Source organism: Haemaphysalis longicornis, unplaced genomic scaffold (genome assembly GCF_048455015.1).
Source record: "Haemaphysalis longicornis isolate Haplotype H1 unplaced genomic scaffold, Haemaphysalis longicornis Haplotype H1 scaffold_40, whole genome shotgun sequence".
Classification (NCBI taxonomy): domain Eukaryota; kingdom Metazoa; phylum Arthropoda; class Arachnida; order Ixodida; family Ixodidae; genus Haemaphysalis; species Haemaphysalis longicornis.
Window position 1 is genome coordinate 1,813,684 of NW_027526362.1, and position 17,715 is coordinate 1,831,398.

At 46.7% G+C, this 17,715-nt stretch overlaps 1 protein-coding gene across 2 annotated transcripts in view; it reads right to left on the reverse strand.

Moving 5' to 3' along the window:
• Positions 1-17,715, reverse strand: part of LOC144137553 (diuretic hormone receptor-like) — a 291,661-nt gene that overhangs the window by 133,417 nt on the left and 140,529 nt on the right. For both annotated transcript variants that reach the window (XM_077669484.1, XM_077669483.1), the window contains exons 2-3: positions 10,048-10,243; positions 7,844-7,984 (exon numbers count right to left, since the gene is read on the reverse strand). In XM_077669484.1, the coding sequence (XP_077525610.1) occupies positions 7,844-7,984; positions 10,048-10,240 (334 nt within the window). In that variant the 5' untranslated portion in view covers positions 10,241-10,243. The remainder of the gene's footprint in view (positions 1-7,843; positions 7,985-10,047; positions 10,244-17,715) is intronic.

A 17,715-nucleotide genomic window follows, 5' to 3' on the forward strand; every position in this document is an offset into this window, starting at 1 on the left:
GTCTTTATGCGTCTGGATTCCCTTGCTTTGCTTTATCGAGTCATTCTGGTCGCATTATGCTTATATTGTGAATGTAACATTTATTTTTTTCTCCCACAGCTTTGCTAAAGCTATACTGCGAGGAGCGAGGTCAAGGTGATCATGGTAATCCGTTCCGACTTCGCGGACTCTCACCGACCGGAACAATAAGCGAGATGGGCCGCAAGCATCTTCAATATACAGGCATCAGGCATTTCCAGGGTGCTGGGATGCACGGGGTCTCTCAAAGGAGACCGGGCCGGTTTCCCTTAGTTTGGTGCTCGAAAGCATTTCCTGACGCCGCGATCGTAAACCATTTTGGCCCCGCTTGCAACCCTAGCCGCTACTTTTTCTCCGTAAGTTTAGTGGAAAGTTTGCTGTGTCTTCCGAAGTCGTACTTGCAACTTTCGTTCGGAAGGCGAAGAATCATGTCCCCCACCCCCTCCACCTCTTTTTTTTCACTACTGGGAAGTGGCCGCGAAAGTGTAGTTGGACGTGCCAACGTGCAGCCGTTAAGCTATCGCAGCGTCGCTAACTCAATCGCTTACTCGAGCAACACTTCCACCTAACCCAGCAGTGGCCGCAAAGTGTACCTCGTTGGCTAAACAAAACTGGAAGCAGGAAAGTCCGGCTAAGGCGCATCGCAGCCTCCCGGCGCCAAAGTGAGAATGCGTCTGTGAGCATTGCGGGGATATTTTAGACAAGCGCCGTGGCACTGTAAAGCTGAAATATGCATCACAAGCTTCTTAAACAGGCAAAAACCCAATACTGATTTTAATGCTCGAGATTGCTATATAAAACAGAGAAACCTCCTCGAGCTGGGCGACGATCCCGAATCCCCCCCGAACATATAGCGAGCCACCACCTTTGAAAAACCCTCACCCCATCTTTCTGGCTTAAAATCATCTATCGCGGGTACACTATATTGCACGAAATGCAAGGCCACCTGTATTTTCCGTTCCGGAGCCTTAGGTACAGTCGTTGCCAAAATTTTCTAGGCCATATCGGGAATGCGCAGGACGCAAGAAATTCAATGTACAAGTTTACGTCCCGAGCAAGGCGGAAACTTTTTATGCCGAAGAGCTCGAGAAAACACCTTCCTTTCGTGCTGTCGTAAAATATTTTCACCATAGATAAAGGTAAAGGTTATTATTTAAATTCCTTGTGATCGAGAAGGCTTAGGATTGGCCTAGAAAACTTTGACACTGACGTTCGGACAAAACTAGTCGAAGCTGTCATTACTAATGTTTTGTTTCTTGCTATTTCTCCCTATTATTTGGGGAAAAACACCCGTGCGGTGTGGTCAAGTGAAGTGGTCCCGTTACCCTGCAATTTACATGCCTACTGGTTCAATTATTTAGTAAGCTTGTTTCGATCCTTTGCTAGATAAAAATTTATTTACGTTATTTTCATCGCAAGCAACCGCTTTGTTTTAACCCAGCGTAATAACCCAGCGTTTGTTTTAACCCAGCGTAACACCAGGAGGCTGTATATCAGGCAGCTACACCCGCAAGACACACATCGAGAATGCATCAATGGCACAATGCCGCCTGCACCCTTTTGTTTTAATCTGCTTGGCGCATTGTGTCCAGCTATATACATGGTCAGTTCAAAGGTGCAGCAACACATGCGTCTTCTTACGGAAACAATTAACGAGAGCGGGATAAAGCGGGAGAAGTCTTCGCGGATGAATATTCAAAGAACGAAGAGGTAGCAGTAGAGTTTGGCTCAGATGTCAGCGTGCCCCGAATCCTTAAATGTGAAACACAGAGGCTGAACTGTCAGGAACACCTGAAGAGTGCACGTATGTACCACCTTCATTTTTGAGTATCTACATACTCTGAGCGTGGAAGCGAAATTTCAACACCCCTGCAATTGATGTGCGTCTGTTCCATCAACAACGGCGTAGAGGGAACGAGCGTGATCTGTCGCGTGAAAACGTGGCTTCGTTCAGAGATGCTTCACAACCGTACACACCAGACTTTCTTACGCCCTTTTTGGCCAGAAAGGGTGTAGCCTAAGTGGAAAAGGGGTGCTCGGGGCCCATTAACCCTTTTTCTCAAGTCTCAACACCCTTTTTGTGTGAAAAAAAAGGTGGTTGATCAACTTAAACACCCATTGTTTTTCTTAGGGTGTTGAAACGGTGCGGAAAAGGCGTTCGGCTAATAATGGAATAAAATCATGCATGCATGTAAAATTTCACTGTAAATAACAAGACATCCCATCATACCCTCGTCCACTTGTAAGAAATGAAAGCCAAAATCTTGTTCGTCGGCAATGATCGCTCGTTTCCATATACGGTGCGCCTCATGCCCTAAGTTCAGCTTTGGCACGTCAAAAATTGTACCATCTTCCCGTGGGGAACCATGAGGAGGATGCGAAGCATCATGGGGGTTCCGTGTAGGTTACATTGTGTTGCCGTTATGTTGTTTCATTTATCGAAGCCCTAATGGGAACGTAGTGTGGCCCCCATGTAGAGAGAGAAATGTAGAGAGACGTAGAGACAGCGAAGAGACCGACACCCGCTTTACCTGATCGAACACCTCCTGGTTCTCGTCTTTCTTTATTGCGTGCTCACGCTCCTACCCCGCTGCCCGTCCTCTTCGTCATGTTCTCTGGTTGAGCTGCAAGGCGCGTGGCGCTTCCCGCCACAGCTTTCCCGCGGGAAATTCAACGTCCTCCTCTAAAGTTTGCAGTTCGTGGTTTCCGTTGACGTTCAGCTTCACGTGCCTTCGTTGTATCAGTAGCTTCTTGGCGTAGTTTGAATGAGTGAAGGACATAATGCGCGTTCGTAGAACATGCTCCCGTCTCGATTTGCAGCGCAGTGGGAAGAGCGCCACGTACCTCCCGTTGCGGCCAGAGAGTCGTGGGATCGAAAACGGGGGCAGCCTAACTATTTCTTTTTATAGTGGACTGCGCTGACGTCAGCCCAAACGCTGACGAGACTGAAAAGACGCGCATGCGCAGTAGAGTGCGGACGGCGGGCAACCACAAAGGAGGGAGGGACACAGCCCCGAGCATGAGATGTTTCGCACCTAATATTAATTTTAACCTATAAAATTAAAAAGACTATAACTGTGTGCCGAAAAGGGTGCTGATCGAGTGCAACACGCTTGGCTTTCGGTAGGGGGTTGAAAGGGTGTGAAATAGGGCTTCAGTTGAAAAAAAAAAAGAACAGCAGAGCTGGGGTTCATTCCCAGTTTCTTCAGCTGTTGCTCAGTTTTGCTTGCATTGCTAGGCTTTGCGATGTTCTTGCTAAGCTACCATGAGCGCTGAGGGGCGAGGCCAGTTTAACCGACTTTTACAAGCAGCCAGTTTCAGTGTGTCCTCGGGAAACAAGCGGGAAACGGCGGGTCCAACGGGAAACAAGCTCGGTGGACCCCAAGCGATACTGTTTCTCCTGTCTTGCCACACCATTTCAAACTGCGCCCGTTTTTCTTTTCGCGTTTTAGAACCCCAACACGGCTTATACATTTGAAATGGTATAGTAAGACGTGCGCATACACTTGCAGCTTCTGCGAGCACACTCGAAGAGGCTTCAAAGCCGGCTGTACTGTAATAAGAACTTATTTATTTTTTATTTTATTTATTTTTTTATTTTAGTACCCTAAGGGCCCGTGATGGGCATTACATAGGGGGGAAGGGGTTAAAAACAAACACAACACTATTTCACCGTTGAACGAGACGTGATATACAGAGTACATCCATCATTCATCGTTCTTCCTCTTGTCCTTTTTTGTTTAACAGGGCATGTATGAACGCAAATAAGTTAGTACTGCAACAGGGTTATGTATAAGGTGCTAGCAAGAGCAACCCGTAAGATCAAAATCGACCGTAGTCAAATAGAAAAGCATACATACAATACAATCAAACATTTCTAAACTTTGTGCACGTTACAGGATTACACTATATAGACAACTTCAACTGCAAACAAACGCACGTTTTAAAACACTTTTTCAACAAAACAGTGAGTAAGGCTTACTGGTCACTATATTGGGTGATAAATGAATGCAACGCGGTTTGAAAGGAAGATGATTCTGTCAGATGAACAAGACTTGCCGGGAGCAAATTCCATTCCTGTATTGATAAAGCAAGGGGAGAGTTCTGGTATTTTTTGGTTCTAGCGAAAATCGGCTGTACTTTGTGCGCATGATCAGTTCGGGGGGAAATGTGATCAGCCGGCAAAATATTAGATGACCTGAAAGATGACTCAGAGTAGTAAAGGGAGTGAAAAAACGACAAGCGCGAAAATTTCCTTCGGGTATCCAGATTAGGCAGATCAAGAGAACGTTTCAAAGCAGATACGCTTGTATCAGAAGAGTAGGAACGCAGGATAAATCTTGCAGCTTTGTTCTGCACAGCTTCAAGGGAGTTAATAAAGGACGCTTGGTGTGGATGCCAGATAACAGAAGCATATTCTAATGTGGATCTTATTAATGAAATGTACGCATGCAGTTTGGTATTGCTGTTCGCTTGAAAAAGGCGGCGTTTAAGAAATCCAAGTTTTTTAAGGGCCTTGTTAGTGATGTATTCAATGTGAGTGCTCCAGCTCAGATCGGAAGTAAAAAATATACCCAGATATTTAAATGAGGAGACTGTTTCGATTCGACCATTGCCAACAAAATACTGATTGGAAGGAGTATCTAAGAGGGTAGAAAAAGTCATGTGTTTGGTTTTTGATACGTTGATTTCCATTTGCCATCTATTGCACCATTCGATTAATTTGGAAAAATCATCCTGTAGGCTAATGGCGTCATCAATGTTAGTTATCTGCTTATAAAGAACGCAGTCATCCGCAAAGAGACGCAAAAAGGAGTTAATACCGGATGCTATATCGTTAATATAGATTAGAAACAGAAGGGGACCCAAGACTGACCCCTGTGGGACGCCCGACTTAACACAGCAGCTGCTGGATATGCACTGATTAATATTTACTGATTGAGACCGGTTTGTGAAAAATTCTTTTATCCAGAGAGTAGTTTTGTTATTGAGTTGTAACTGCTGAACTTTAAACATTAATCGGTTGTGAGGCACGCGATCAAAGGCTTTAGAAAAGTCTATGAATATTGCGTCTGTGTAATGGGACATGTGGATGGATTTGTGAAGGTCAGTTACCAATTCAAACAGTTGGGTTTGACATGATCGCTTATATCTGAATCCATGTTGGTTTTCTAATAGTAAATTATTTGCATTTAAATGCGCCATGACGTTGGTGAATATAATATGCTCGAGTATCTTGCAGCAAACTGAATTTAGGGAAATAGGTCGGAAATTGTTTGGATTAGTATTATCCCCTCCCTTAGGTACAGGTTTCACATGCGCGTTTTTCCAATCATCTGGTATACTACTTGTGTCTAATGACTGTTGAAAAATGAGTGATAATAGAGCGGCGGACGTGTGAGCAGTCATTTTCAGGAGTTTTGTGCTAATGCCATCTGGCCCCGGACTAGAGCTGAGGGGAAGGCGGTCAATTGCTTTCACTACACCATTTCTGGATATGATTATCGGGTCATTAGTATTAGGGATAACAAGGGATTGAAGAGGTACCAGAGTATCGAAAGGGAGTTCGTCTGTAAACACGCCACTGAAGTGCGCGTTAAACAGCTCTGAAGAAGCTGCTAGAGACAGAGCGCCCCCACTTTCGTCAGGAAGGGTAGGTACTGCCTGATTTTCCTTCGGATTAACAGCACGCCAGAATTTTTTGGGATTACATTTTAACATATTAGGGAGAATTTCGTTGAAATAGTGGTGTTTAGCTCTTTTGATAGTTTCCTTCAAAGTTGCAGACAGCAATTTATACTTTTCCCAATCAGTTGCGGAATTGGTTCCAGCAGCCTTTCGGTATGCTCTTTTCTTTTTGTTTAAACTTGTCTTAACGTCCCTCGTAAACCAAGGCGCATTAGTTTCTGATTTCATATTTATTTTTGGTATGCAAGTGTTTTCTATTTCTTTCAGTTTATCTCGAAACATTATCCAGTTTTGGTTAGTTGTGCGCGTGGTAAAGGAATCTTGATATGGAGCAGCAAAATTACTGAGCATGCGGTTCATTTTGTCGGTGTCTGCCTTCGCGAAGTTCAGAATGTGTTTGTCAGTTTTCGTTTTATCAGGATAGGGAAATGACACAAGGCAATGTACAAAATGATGATCGCTGATTTTTTCTAGAACTCGGGCACTGGCGTTACTTGGGGTATTCGTGAAAACTAAGTCTAGTATGTGCGGGCCACGCGTTGGTTCATGCACGAGCTGGGAAAGATGAAATAGACCTAATGTGTGCGCAAAACGAGCGCATTCACTTCCGCTGGAATGGGTGACAGGTGTCTCCCATCCTGTCGTAGACAGGTGTCTACGACAGGCCTTACGTGAAACCCCTTACAGGGGCGCAGTTCTTTTTCAGTTTTTTTTTTGTTAACGCCACCGAACGCAGTTCAAGCTTAGAAAGCTTCACTTGTAATAAATTATGTCAATATATATGAGGTACAAAACATACTCCTATTGTTGAAAATGTTTTGTCCACCCGTGTAAACGGGTGTAAACTACCCCAAAGTTAAAGATCTCTTACACCCTTTTCCCCTCAGTCGGTATTTTCTTAAACTCTTTTTCTCCACACCCTTTTTCTCCACACCCTTTTCTCTGCACCCTTTTTCTTAGTTTCCAACACCATAATTTGTGTAGCATTACACCCTTTTCAGAAAACGGGTGTGGAAATAATGAAAACCCTACTGGAAGGGCGTAGAGATGGCGGGAATATTTGTTTGGTATTTAATAAAATTCTATGACCTATTGAACACAATAACCACTTCGCGATTAAAAGTTTTTGCAAATCCACATGCGGATTTGTATATGCTCACATTAAAATGCATAATTCCGGAATTAGCCCTAAGGTATCTCATTTTTGTGACAAGCCCACCGACTCTATCGAAGGACCTTCCCCTGCTGGCTATAAAAGCAAGAACAGCAAATGTATTTCCAAATAAAGCAACAAAGAAAAAAGAAGTATGTACTCGCTGTCCCCATGCATCCCGTTTGTTTTCTTGCTCCATTCATTTGATGCTCAAGTGTGACTTGTGCGCGTTAAATGTGTCTGTATGTCATGCTGCGCTCTCGGGACATCCACACCGTCACGCTGAGCTCCGCTGCCAACTCCCTTATTTTAGTGCGTTGACCAACCTTACTCTTTTCGCCAAAACACCTTTTAAAGTGTTTTGACAAGATCCCTACACCCTTTTCTGCTAAAAAGGGTGTACGTTTAGTGTGTATGTCTAGACTCGATATGCGTTGGCATTATCGTGAAAACATTTCAAACAACGGGCAGTCGGCGTTCGCAGAGATAACAACTTTGCGACGAGGACGCTTGTAGACACGTGTTGCTTTTATGTTTGCTCAAAGCGAATACCACTTCTTCCTCTCAACATGCGTCCTTTCACTTTGCATGGTTAGTTGGTCGGCGCAGGACCATTGTTTAAAAAAACCTGTGCCCCCGTCTGTTTCATAGAATGTTGCCTTTATGTAACGTAGTAGTTTCTTTCAAACCCGAGGAACAGAAAAGAGCTTTCTCTAATCTTGTACAACACATGTCTTGAATGATGCGTAATTTCGTAGATATTTTCTACAACCAGCCCACCCTAACCCGGCAAAACCGGTCTGCCCACCTTAAGACGAAATCCCCCCGGCGCCCATTCTCCGCGCCACCCTGAATTGCGAGCGATAATTGTAATGCATTCTGTAACACCCCCCTCAGCACTCGGCGGACGCTAAGACAGGCCTAAACGAATTAGATTTGGGGCCCAAATAATTTTTCCCGTAAGGATCCTTGCGCACAACTCACGTGTGGTGTCGTACTCCAGCTCGTTGAGCGAAGCAAAACAGGGAACCACTGCAAGCGCCGACCCAGGGGTCTGTGGCCAGCAGCTCAGGCCGTCCCAGGTCACAGGACAGGAGGAAGACAGTGTCGAGAGCCTCGACTCGTCTGGCCAGAGAAGGAAGGATTAAATTGATATTGGAGAAGAACGGCCCGGCAACTGTAAAGAAAATTATCCGCGAAAGCGAGACGTTCTTTTTTCTTCTGGTGCAGGTATTGCGTTAGCACATTGCCTCAATAATACCAACCTGGGAGGAAACCACTTGCCGCGAAATATTATTGCACTCGTTTTAGAGTCTATTACTATTCGTAGACCACATTAGTAAGGAACTATGCAATAAAGTTCGCTTTGGTCACGTTCTGAGTGCGGTCAATGTGTTCCCACTTCGTTTGGTGCCGCAATTATTCTTCGCCTTGAAGGAGCTGAACAGGTGAAGAAAATAATGTGCAATGCCACTAGTAAAAACCGCATCATAAGAAATAAACGGTACAGCAGTTTCGCTCGTTTCCGAACCTGAAATAGGAATTTGATGTTCTCCAGTTTATTACGGAAGTTTCTGCGCGGTTGTGACTGAAAGGTGCAAAGCTCAGAGGCTGCGCACCTCTGTGTGCAGCTGCTTGTCGTTGCGAAATTGGCTACGCATGGTTAGTTTTTCGCATGGTGACACACAGCCGCGCATGCTGCTAGTTCATTTGAGGTTTAAGTCTTTGCGCCTGGAGTACGTTTGCCGAACGAACTGATCCATTCTCATTCAGCTCCTAAAAGTCCTTTCTGACGTCGAAAGTACCTATCACGCTTGGCCTTTCGGCGTAAAGAGCCTTGCGCTAGGTAGGCACTCTGATGGAGGCGGCAGAATTACGCGTTTTATCCATGACGAACCCTGCGTCGGGGATGTTTGAGTCCGACACCGAACAAGGGCTTCTCATAGACGGTGGAAGGGAATTTTCTGTGTCGTCCTCCACACCCTCTCCCAACTCACCTCTCACTCTTTCTACGGCCGCACGGAACCACCCGAGAACGTCCTCCATCATTTCTCTGATCCCTGATGGTTTCGCTTTTTTACTGGAACTCCTTTCCGTTGATGCGAGGAACACGGAGCCTCCGCCACAAATCTAACAGCACCTAGCCCGATAACGTTTTGCATTAATAATTCGAAGCGGCGCAACAAGCCTGCAGGGGCTGCAACTATCAAAAGCACTGCTTCTATTGAGACTATGCATGGCGCAGTGATTACCCACGCGGCCGCCACGTAGTTAGGCACTGTTCTGATAAGACGAATTCGTCATCTCGGGCGTCGTAAAAAATAGTATTCAAAACATTGCTCATATCCCGTCCTCCACTACTGAAGGCAGTGTGGCGGCGCCCCAGCAGCTTGCGTCGTCTGCTGCCGCAAACGGGCACGCTCCAGGAACGATGACGCTGGGGCTGAGCCACGAGTGGCGAGTGCAGACCACGCGCTTGCGGTGCGCGCTGGGCACGAGCGTGGAATAAAGCGGGGCCTCCAGTTTGGGCCCACGGCGCTGTAGCGTGCAGACGTGTGTCTTCTCATCTCTCTGTCGCCGTCGCGACAGCAGGATACATTTAGAAAGCACTTCCATCCGTTCATCCACGACGTCAACTCGGCTTATTTCAATTCGCTAGGCTTACTCATCTCATCATTGGCTTCGTTTGACTGCTCCCCTCATGCAACCGTGGACTGCAATGCCCGCGCAACTTTGCGGAACAAATTTAACTTCAAAACTATTTGTTCGTGAAAATGCGCTAGTAAGAGGAGCCGGACCTAACTCTAAGCATGAATGAGCCCGTGTGCCTATGGCTTACTGGCACTTTTGTTCATCATAGTCCATCACTTGCATTTGTCCATAACTTTGTCCATCACTTATGTCCATCCCTTGCATTAAAGGCATGTTCTTCGCCATAAACCTGACAACAGCATAGAACATTTTACGGGAGTAAACCCATCTGCCGGTTGAAATTATAAAAAGTCGCTGTTGTAGTTTATGCCATGGTCGAACTTGAGTCGGCTGTGGAAACTGGAACTAAGGTATTTTTCAGGTTGTCGTGAAAGCAAACCGCCGTTCGGACCAAACAAATGCATAATAAAGTTTTCTCTTTATCAAAGTGTTACAACGCTAGCGGACCACGCAGGAATTTGAAAGCGAGGGCTCACCTGAAACAGTGTCGCTGAGTGCCGACATATAGCAGAGGATCTCCGGCGACACCGTCGCATTCTGAGCCGCACTGTCCGAAAGGGAACCGCCGGTGTAAGCGGGCTCAGTTCTGAGCGGGTCTTCAAGGCCAGCCTTGATGGGTGCATCTCCTTCGCCGAACTGCAGCTCCCCCCGCCGCTCCCGGTGCTCCATCAACTGAAAAGACAGGGGAAGAGAAAAATGCGTTGTCACCTCGTGCAGCCGTCCAACTTCGCCACAACTCGCCTTCCTAGACAGCGACCATCGCGGGCCATTCGTCCGCTGAGTTGCTCTGAGCAGATAAGGCGGCTCGTCATCATTGCGAACACGCTCCTCCCTAACTCGGTGTGTTCTGCTTCAAGTGTTGTGTAACGCGCACCATCTGCTCTGCGCTCAGCGAGTCGCACAAATATTGTGCGTCATGCAAGTGGCGGTTCAAGAGGTGGCATCACACATTTCTCCCCTCATGCAGACCCGCCGGGAAGACAGGTACTTCAGATTAGTTTTGCTTTCTTTCTGAAACGTATCTCCCTGAGAGTTGTATCCTGCGTGATTTTGGAAATATTTTTTTTTAGCCCTCAACATCGTCTCCAGTCACGTAAGCTTTAAAGAATATTTCCCGGCAGCTTGAGATAGCTCGACTGGAGCATCGAATGCGTGTGCGTCCGCGATGTTGCGAATAATCCAGTGAACGAAAATCTATACGAACCGTCGAAACGCTATCCGGTGTGATAGGAGGGGGCCGCATGGGGGCAAAAGAAACGTGTCTTAAAAGCACCGTTAAAGAGTACCACACAGCATGACTACGAAACAATGGTTCCTACAGAAAACAAAGTTTTGTTACGTCCCGTTCCATACACGATAAAATATTACCTTTATTACGTATAAACTCTTTATTACGTACCTAATTGTAAGACGATGTTCATGGAGGTAAGCTTTACAAAACAATTGTTAAATTTGGCAAGATGGTGCAACTAGCTTTGAAAATAGAAAGTACGTGGGTCAGCCCGAGAGATTTGCCGCCTTAAAACCGATGGTTATTTGTTTTTTTTTTTTGCTACGACATCCATTCTGCTGGTGTCTATAAAAGGGTAATTAAAATCACATTATCTTAACTGCCAGATATGGTTTCTCAGGCAATTCTCCAGCTCTTCAGAACCACCTAAGAGAATTTCGCTTGATTATAGATGGGACCAAAAATGTTACGTGTTTATTACTTTATTGTTAGGGCACTGTGCGATTGTGAAAGCCTTCCGGCACGAATAAAAAAATTCACAGCGGTAATCAGGTGCCTAAAGTCCCTTCGCTTCACAGCGGTAATCGGGTGCGTAAAGTCTCTTCGCCAGAAGAAAGATTGAATTGCGCGGTCCTAACTACTGGTCCTAATTGCGTGGTCCTACCCCGAGTTACAGACTTCAAAAGTAGTCAGGTAATGCTAGCCCACGACGACGGCATCCCGTAACTTGTCAAGGGGACTGCTCTTCACCCATAAATACTGCTCCTATAAGATAGCCCATTTAAAATGCAAGTAAGCGTCTTGGACGAACAAAAGTAGTGACTGGACATTACTGCAATATCTGGTGGGCATAAATGCAGTATTATGTTTTCTGAGAGCTTTTTGCGCGTGCGTAAGCCACATTAATGGCAATTTGGGAGGCACTGCCTAACTTCATTAGTATGCTCTGCAGAGCCGTGTCAGCGGCGTCGTCGTTCACAACGCGTTACCTCTTTTTTCTACCTGTCTGTGTTGAACAACGTACGCAATCTCCTCGCTACGTGCATCATGGGAGAATACGTGCACAGTAAACTGCGACCATCCAGTCTGCGGATGTATGAGAAACAGCGTCAGGGAAATTTCCAGTTTACGTTTTCATTAAGTTTAATTTGTAACTGCACAATATTTACTATACAGAACCTGCTCACATTCCGACCAGTAATACAGTGAGCGAGAGATTGAGCGATTGCAACAGTACCCTGTGCGCACAAAACAAAGGTAAAAATGATAGCTATATCCATGCTACGGAGGGTGTAAGACATCTATTAATTAAGGGGGTGTTATAAATGGTTTTAGGGTGCGTCTCTGGTTGTATTGTGTGGCCAACCCGCACAACGGGAGGTTTTTTAAGAATCGCGCTAACCGTACGCGCTCACTCAAGTGAAGGGTGGCGGATGCATTTCTGGAGTTCACACTGAGCGCATAGATTGGATAACAGAGACGCAGCTGGCAGCGTCTCTGGCACACTTCCAGCGCACGCGAACTGCCGGAGAAGCGGAGGGGTATCACAGGAATCGGCTGTGACAGTTTTTCTTTCAAATTTGTTTAGGTGTGTATGTTATCAGCGCCATCGCCGAGACCAGTGTTCTGCGAATAATACTCGAAGCCAGTTTAAAAGAAATGAAGTTCAGTAAAGCTTGATGTCGGTCTACTTGCTGTAGCATTCTTTTGAGGGTAAGTTGCGCTTGTTAAGTACACTGAGGTTTCTTTGCGAAAGTCTACATTTTTTTCCCGTGTCCGTCTCAGTGTTCTTAACAAGCGCAACTTACCCTTAAAAGAAATGGTTTGAGAGTTGAAGGTGGGCTATCTCCGTCCCCGGCGAGTTCTCGTCCTTTACTTTCCTGCCGGCGTAACTACACGGCGCTACGACACAGTTCGGCCACAGCTCTCGTGTTCATAATACATCTGAAGGCACCTGCACGTTTTTCTCAGGTTTCTTCACTCCGCTTGCCTGCGCAACATCTGTGGAGCGTTAAAGTGCATCACGCAGATGTCGTATTCCGTGTAATTTTAAACGCCATTATCGACGTGAGGGCTCTGTGGCCTCACAAGAAAATCAGTGTTGGGTCGTCCATCAAGTGTCCACATTTGGTTGTATTACAGTGGAACCCAGCTGCTACGGCCCCGGACTTACGACGACCCGCTTCTTAGGACGGATGACTGCGGTCCCGGCAAACGCCCCATTGAAACAATGCATTAAAAACCCCGATGATATGACGCTCGGGTGCACGCGCTCCGCTTCATACGACGGGCCCAGGCTGGGATAACACGGCGTTTTCCCCATATTTTACACCGCTTCGCTGCCTCGTCCGGACCTTTATTCTTAACCCCCGTTTGACGCTGCTTCATGTGAAAAGGTCCGCATGCAGGCGAGACCACTTGCTGACCAGACACGTGCAAGCGGGCGGGTACTCGTGAGCGGGAGTTAGCCTTCGATGGCCTCACACGTCCATAGTACGCCAGCGCGCCAACCGCTAGAAATCATAGTACTGTGTTCAGGTGGCTGGCGATCCGCGAGTTTGAAGCTCCCATCGAGCCGCCGACGAATGCGAAAACACTACGACGCAAACCCACTTCGATGATCAAGACCCGCTTTCCTCGCCCGCTCGACCCAAGTTTCTTCCTTTCACGATGCTCTCTCCCGCTCTCTCTGTTCTCTGCTTCTCAGTGATTTTCAAAGTGGTGTTGTCACTCCGCTGGTTTCTTTCCTAGGGTGCCTAGATTCACGCACGTCCGCCGCAATGGCAAATACACGTATACGCTGGCACCGCCCTTTTGAGTCACTCGCTGGCTGCCGCAGCAAGTCACTGTAGCAAGACCGCGCTATAATTTTGCCGCAACGGGGTTTACTCGCGAATTTTGAATCCTCTCACCTGTTTTTCGCGTTGCTGGGTCTTGTAGGAAAGGAAAACATACATGTGTTGAGCATTTTGGCCCAACAACGACGGCACGGGACCATTCAAAGGTTTCGTCACCCTGTAGTGGAGTTCCGTTTTTTTCATCTCCGCCTTGTACTATCGTTCGTATCGCTTAGCCTTGGGAGTTTCGCACTCTCTTTTTTCCTTCCTCAATTTGCTCGACCACGTCGGCCTTATCCCGCGCGCGCAAGGCGCACGGCTGACGGGCTCTAAATAGCGCCGGGTGGCAGTGGTGTCGCGTAGCGCGCGGAGCTTGGCTGGCGGGCTACTTCGGACGAGCTGGAGTGGAGGAGGGCGCAACATAGGCGTTTCTTTTTTTTTTAACTTCGGATTTCAGACAAACATTCGCAAATAATGCGAGAACGCGCTAAACAAAGTAGTCTAAAAATGTATCTTAGAACGGGTAGCAAGTGGGCTGGTTGGTGCATGTTTAAAAATGTAAGAAACAGCGCTAAAGGACAGGACGTAGATTAGACGACAAACTCGCGGCGCTGACTAACAACCCGGTTTTATTGCTTGCAGGCCGCGTGTTTGTCATCTAATCTACGTCCTGTCCTTTAGCGCTGTTTCTTACATTTTTAAACATGCACCAACCAGCCCACTTGCTCCCCGTTCTAAGATACATTTCTAGTACATCGGGCTCTGTTCTTTCTCCGCTGTTCTCCTTCGTGTCTTCAATCCTCAACCATCTACATCAACCTTATCGCCTTGGCAACATGTAAGGCGCAGCTCTACGGGTTCTCGGTCAAGAATTCCTTCATCCCTGCTGACGTCCTCTTGCTGTTCGGGAACCTCTTGCCTTCTCAAGGACACGCAAAACGTGTGTGTCGTATTCTGCAGTCCGAGGCGCAAAGACAGACGCGCTTTTACAGTGACTGCCTTTTGGCTGTGAACCGGGCCAGGCTACCATGTGGCAGCGGGGAAAAACGGTTCCACAAGGACCTACACATCGCTAACCGAACTGCCGACTTCCTCTGGCTCCGGATGTTGCATCAGCTACCAAGAAAACAGCGAGCCACTGGTCCACGCGGGCAAGCGGTTGTGTTGCTGCGGAACCCTGTGCATCCTCCAGGCACGGAGAAGCTACTCTGCATGGGTCCGAAGTTCTGCGTCAACCCAAACCTAGACAGGACGGAGCTTCTGAGTATCGTCAGAACCGCAGCTGGCAAGGTGAAAGAAGAAAGTGCGAGTCGTTGCATACAGGAAGCCGTGGAAGCCCTGCCCGACTCTCACAAAACAGGACGTTCAGGCGTACTGAAATCGACAGCAGCGCTGCTACGCGAAGCGGACCTTCCCCTCCTACAGTCCGACAAGGAAGGTGGATTTAGGCTAGCTTCCATGGACGTATACAATGAAAAAGCAGACAAGGCAATTGCAGGAAACTTCAATCCAGTCACCGATGCTAATCCTGGGAGGATTAAGCCTCGAGCCATCAAGTTGTGTGAAGGAGCTGGTCTCACCAAGATGGCAGCCTCCATAAGAAAGACTGAAGGGAACACCCTCTCAGTCTTCTTCTCTGCAAAAACTCACAAGGACGGATGCCCCTTCCGAGTCATCGTGTCCGAAAGGGGGACATGGCAACGCCACTTGAGCACCTTCTTGCAAAAGTCGCTCTCAAGCATCGAAGTCGACGACCCTTGCCTTGTCAGGAAGCCCCACCTGGTCGATGAGTTTCTTTTGACCGCACGCCCGAAAAACGTGAGTGGTTTTTCAGTGGACGTGAAGGACCTGTATTACTCGTTGCCACATAAGTTAGTATGTGAAGAGGTCAGCGCATGTATAGACCGGTATGGCGCAGTTAGATTTCAGAACGCGTGCGGGGTTTCCACAGACAGTTTTATGGAACTTCTGTCTTACTATCTCAGAGCAACCCTCGTCAGTCACCAAGGGAACATGTTCATTCAGAAGGAGGGTATCTGCATAGGTTCATCTCTCGCCCCAATTTTAAGTGATATGCTTTTAGCTCGCTATGACAGAAGCCTGATGGCCGCTTTAAAGCCGACAAACACGACTAAAATGTACCGGTACGTGGACGACTACCTTATTCTGTATAAATTAACTGATGAACACCAGGAAAGAAATTCCGTCGATCTAACTTTTGAGGTGTTTCAGCAAGAACTAAAGTGCCTGAACTTGACGAAGGAACTACCCGATGAAACTGTTTTACGTTTTTTAGACCTCACAATCAAGTTCAGCCCTGAGCATGTATGCTGGCGTTTTGCACCCCGCTCGCAAAAGGCTCTCTTGCCTTTTACTTCGGCCCACTCAAAGATAGTAAAAAGAGGGGTGGCCACTTCATGTCTGAAATCGGCATTAACCAGGTCGTGCGAGCACTCAGCCCAACAAAGTTTTGACGCCCAAATGGGCAGACTAGAAGCACCGGGCTATCAGCCTCCGTTTTTATCCAGCATTGCAGAATCCCTGTTACGGGATTTCCGGAAACAAAAACAGAACAAGCCGTTACCTAACGAAGAAAATTAGCACGCAAAACGCCGTACAACCGTCATTCCTTACGTGCATCAGGTATCGCACAAAGTTAAGAAGATTGCCGAAAGAGGGGGCGCAAGAGTTCTTATGTCCGCGCCAAACAAACTAAGCAAGCTCTGTGCGATGGTAATTAAGGTAGGCAGAAAGCACAACCCATGTAAGATTAACCACAAAACGAAGTACGTAGGCTGCCGTCAGAATGTCGTTTACGAAATCCCCCTGGATTGCAAACGAAGCTATGTGGGTCAGACGGGAAGATGTATTAATCTACGGCTCCAGGAGCATGCAAATTCACTAAAATCGAATGTCGGCGGTCACCTAGCTGCGCACTGTCGCCAGTGTAAGTGCCAACCAATGTTTGATGAGTGTCGTATTATTCGAAGATATGCAAACAAACGTACACGTGAAATTTTTGAAGCCTTTTGCATTAGTCAGAGGGGAGATAAATGTGTAAGCAAACCTTCCGTGCTTCTGTATGAAAATGAAATCGCGTATCTTTCAAATGTATAACTGGGCCTAACTTATCGATGACCATGTGACAATAACTTGTGTATTTTCCTCCTCCCTTGCTATCTGTATTTTCCTTTTTCCCTTTCCATTGCTGTGTAGATGTGTATATAAGCCGCCTGCAAGCAATAAAACCTGGTTCTTAGTCAGCGCCGCGTGTTTGTCGTCTAATCTACGTCCTGTCCTTTAGCGCTGTTTCTTACATTTTTAGTCTAAAAAGTTGTTAGCTCACCTGTCGTGTGAGACCGTTTACAAGGCCGGCATCTACCCGAACCCCGGTCCTACGGCACCCCTGCCATACGACGCTTTCTCACGGTCCCTTGAAAATCGTATTATTGTGGTTCCACTATAAGGCGGCAGTGGGGAAAGATTTACAGTGCTATCTAAGCACTGCTTCAAATATCGCGTAATAAACTAAAGCAAAACACCACTCCTGTCCGCGTCTTGATACTTTCAAGCGCCAATACTGTATGGAATACAGAAGGGTAAGTAGGCGCAGAGTATCGCTTCTTGACTAACGAGAAACAAAGGGGGTCCGCTTTGCAACTGACCATCTTAAAGGTAGTTGCACGTGACCGCCAAATGATCAATAGCGAGTTTTCAGATTAAATTAATTCTATCTAACAGACATGCACTCAAAAAAGATTAGAGACGGGAAATGATTCGGGTGTGGAGACATTGGGGCGCACAAAACACGTTAACACAAATTTCCTATTGGTATAATTAGCGGCTTAGTGATGCAGAAACTAGAGATATTCTGGAAAGGAAATATTTCAAAGGCATCTTCTTGTGGGAAACTAGCGTGTTTCTGACTTAGAGTTATAGACTCATCAGTATACGAATTAGGGGGAACATACATAGAAACCATGCCAAGGAATACCGTAAAAATGCCGGTCTTCAGCCAGCATCGTCTATTTTCAAGGCAATGATATGGCAGAACGCGATTGTTTTCATTTGCTTTT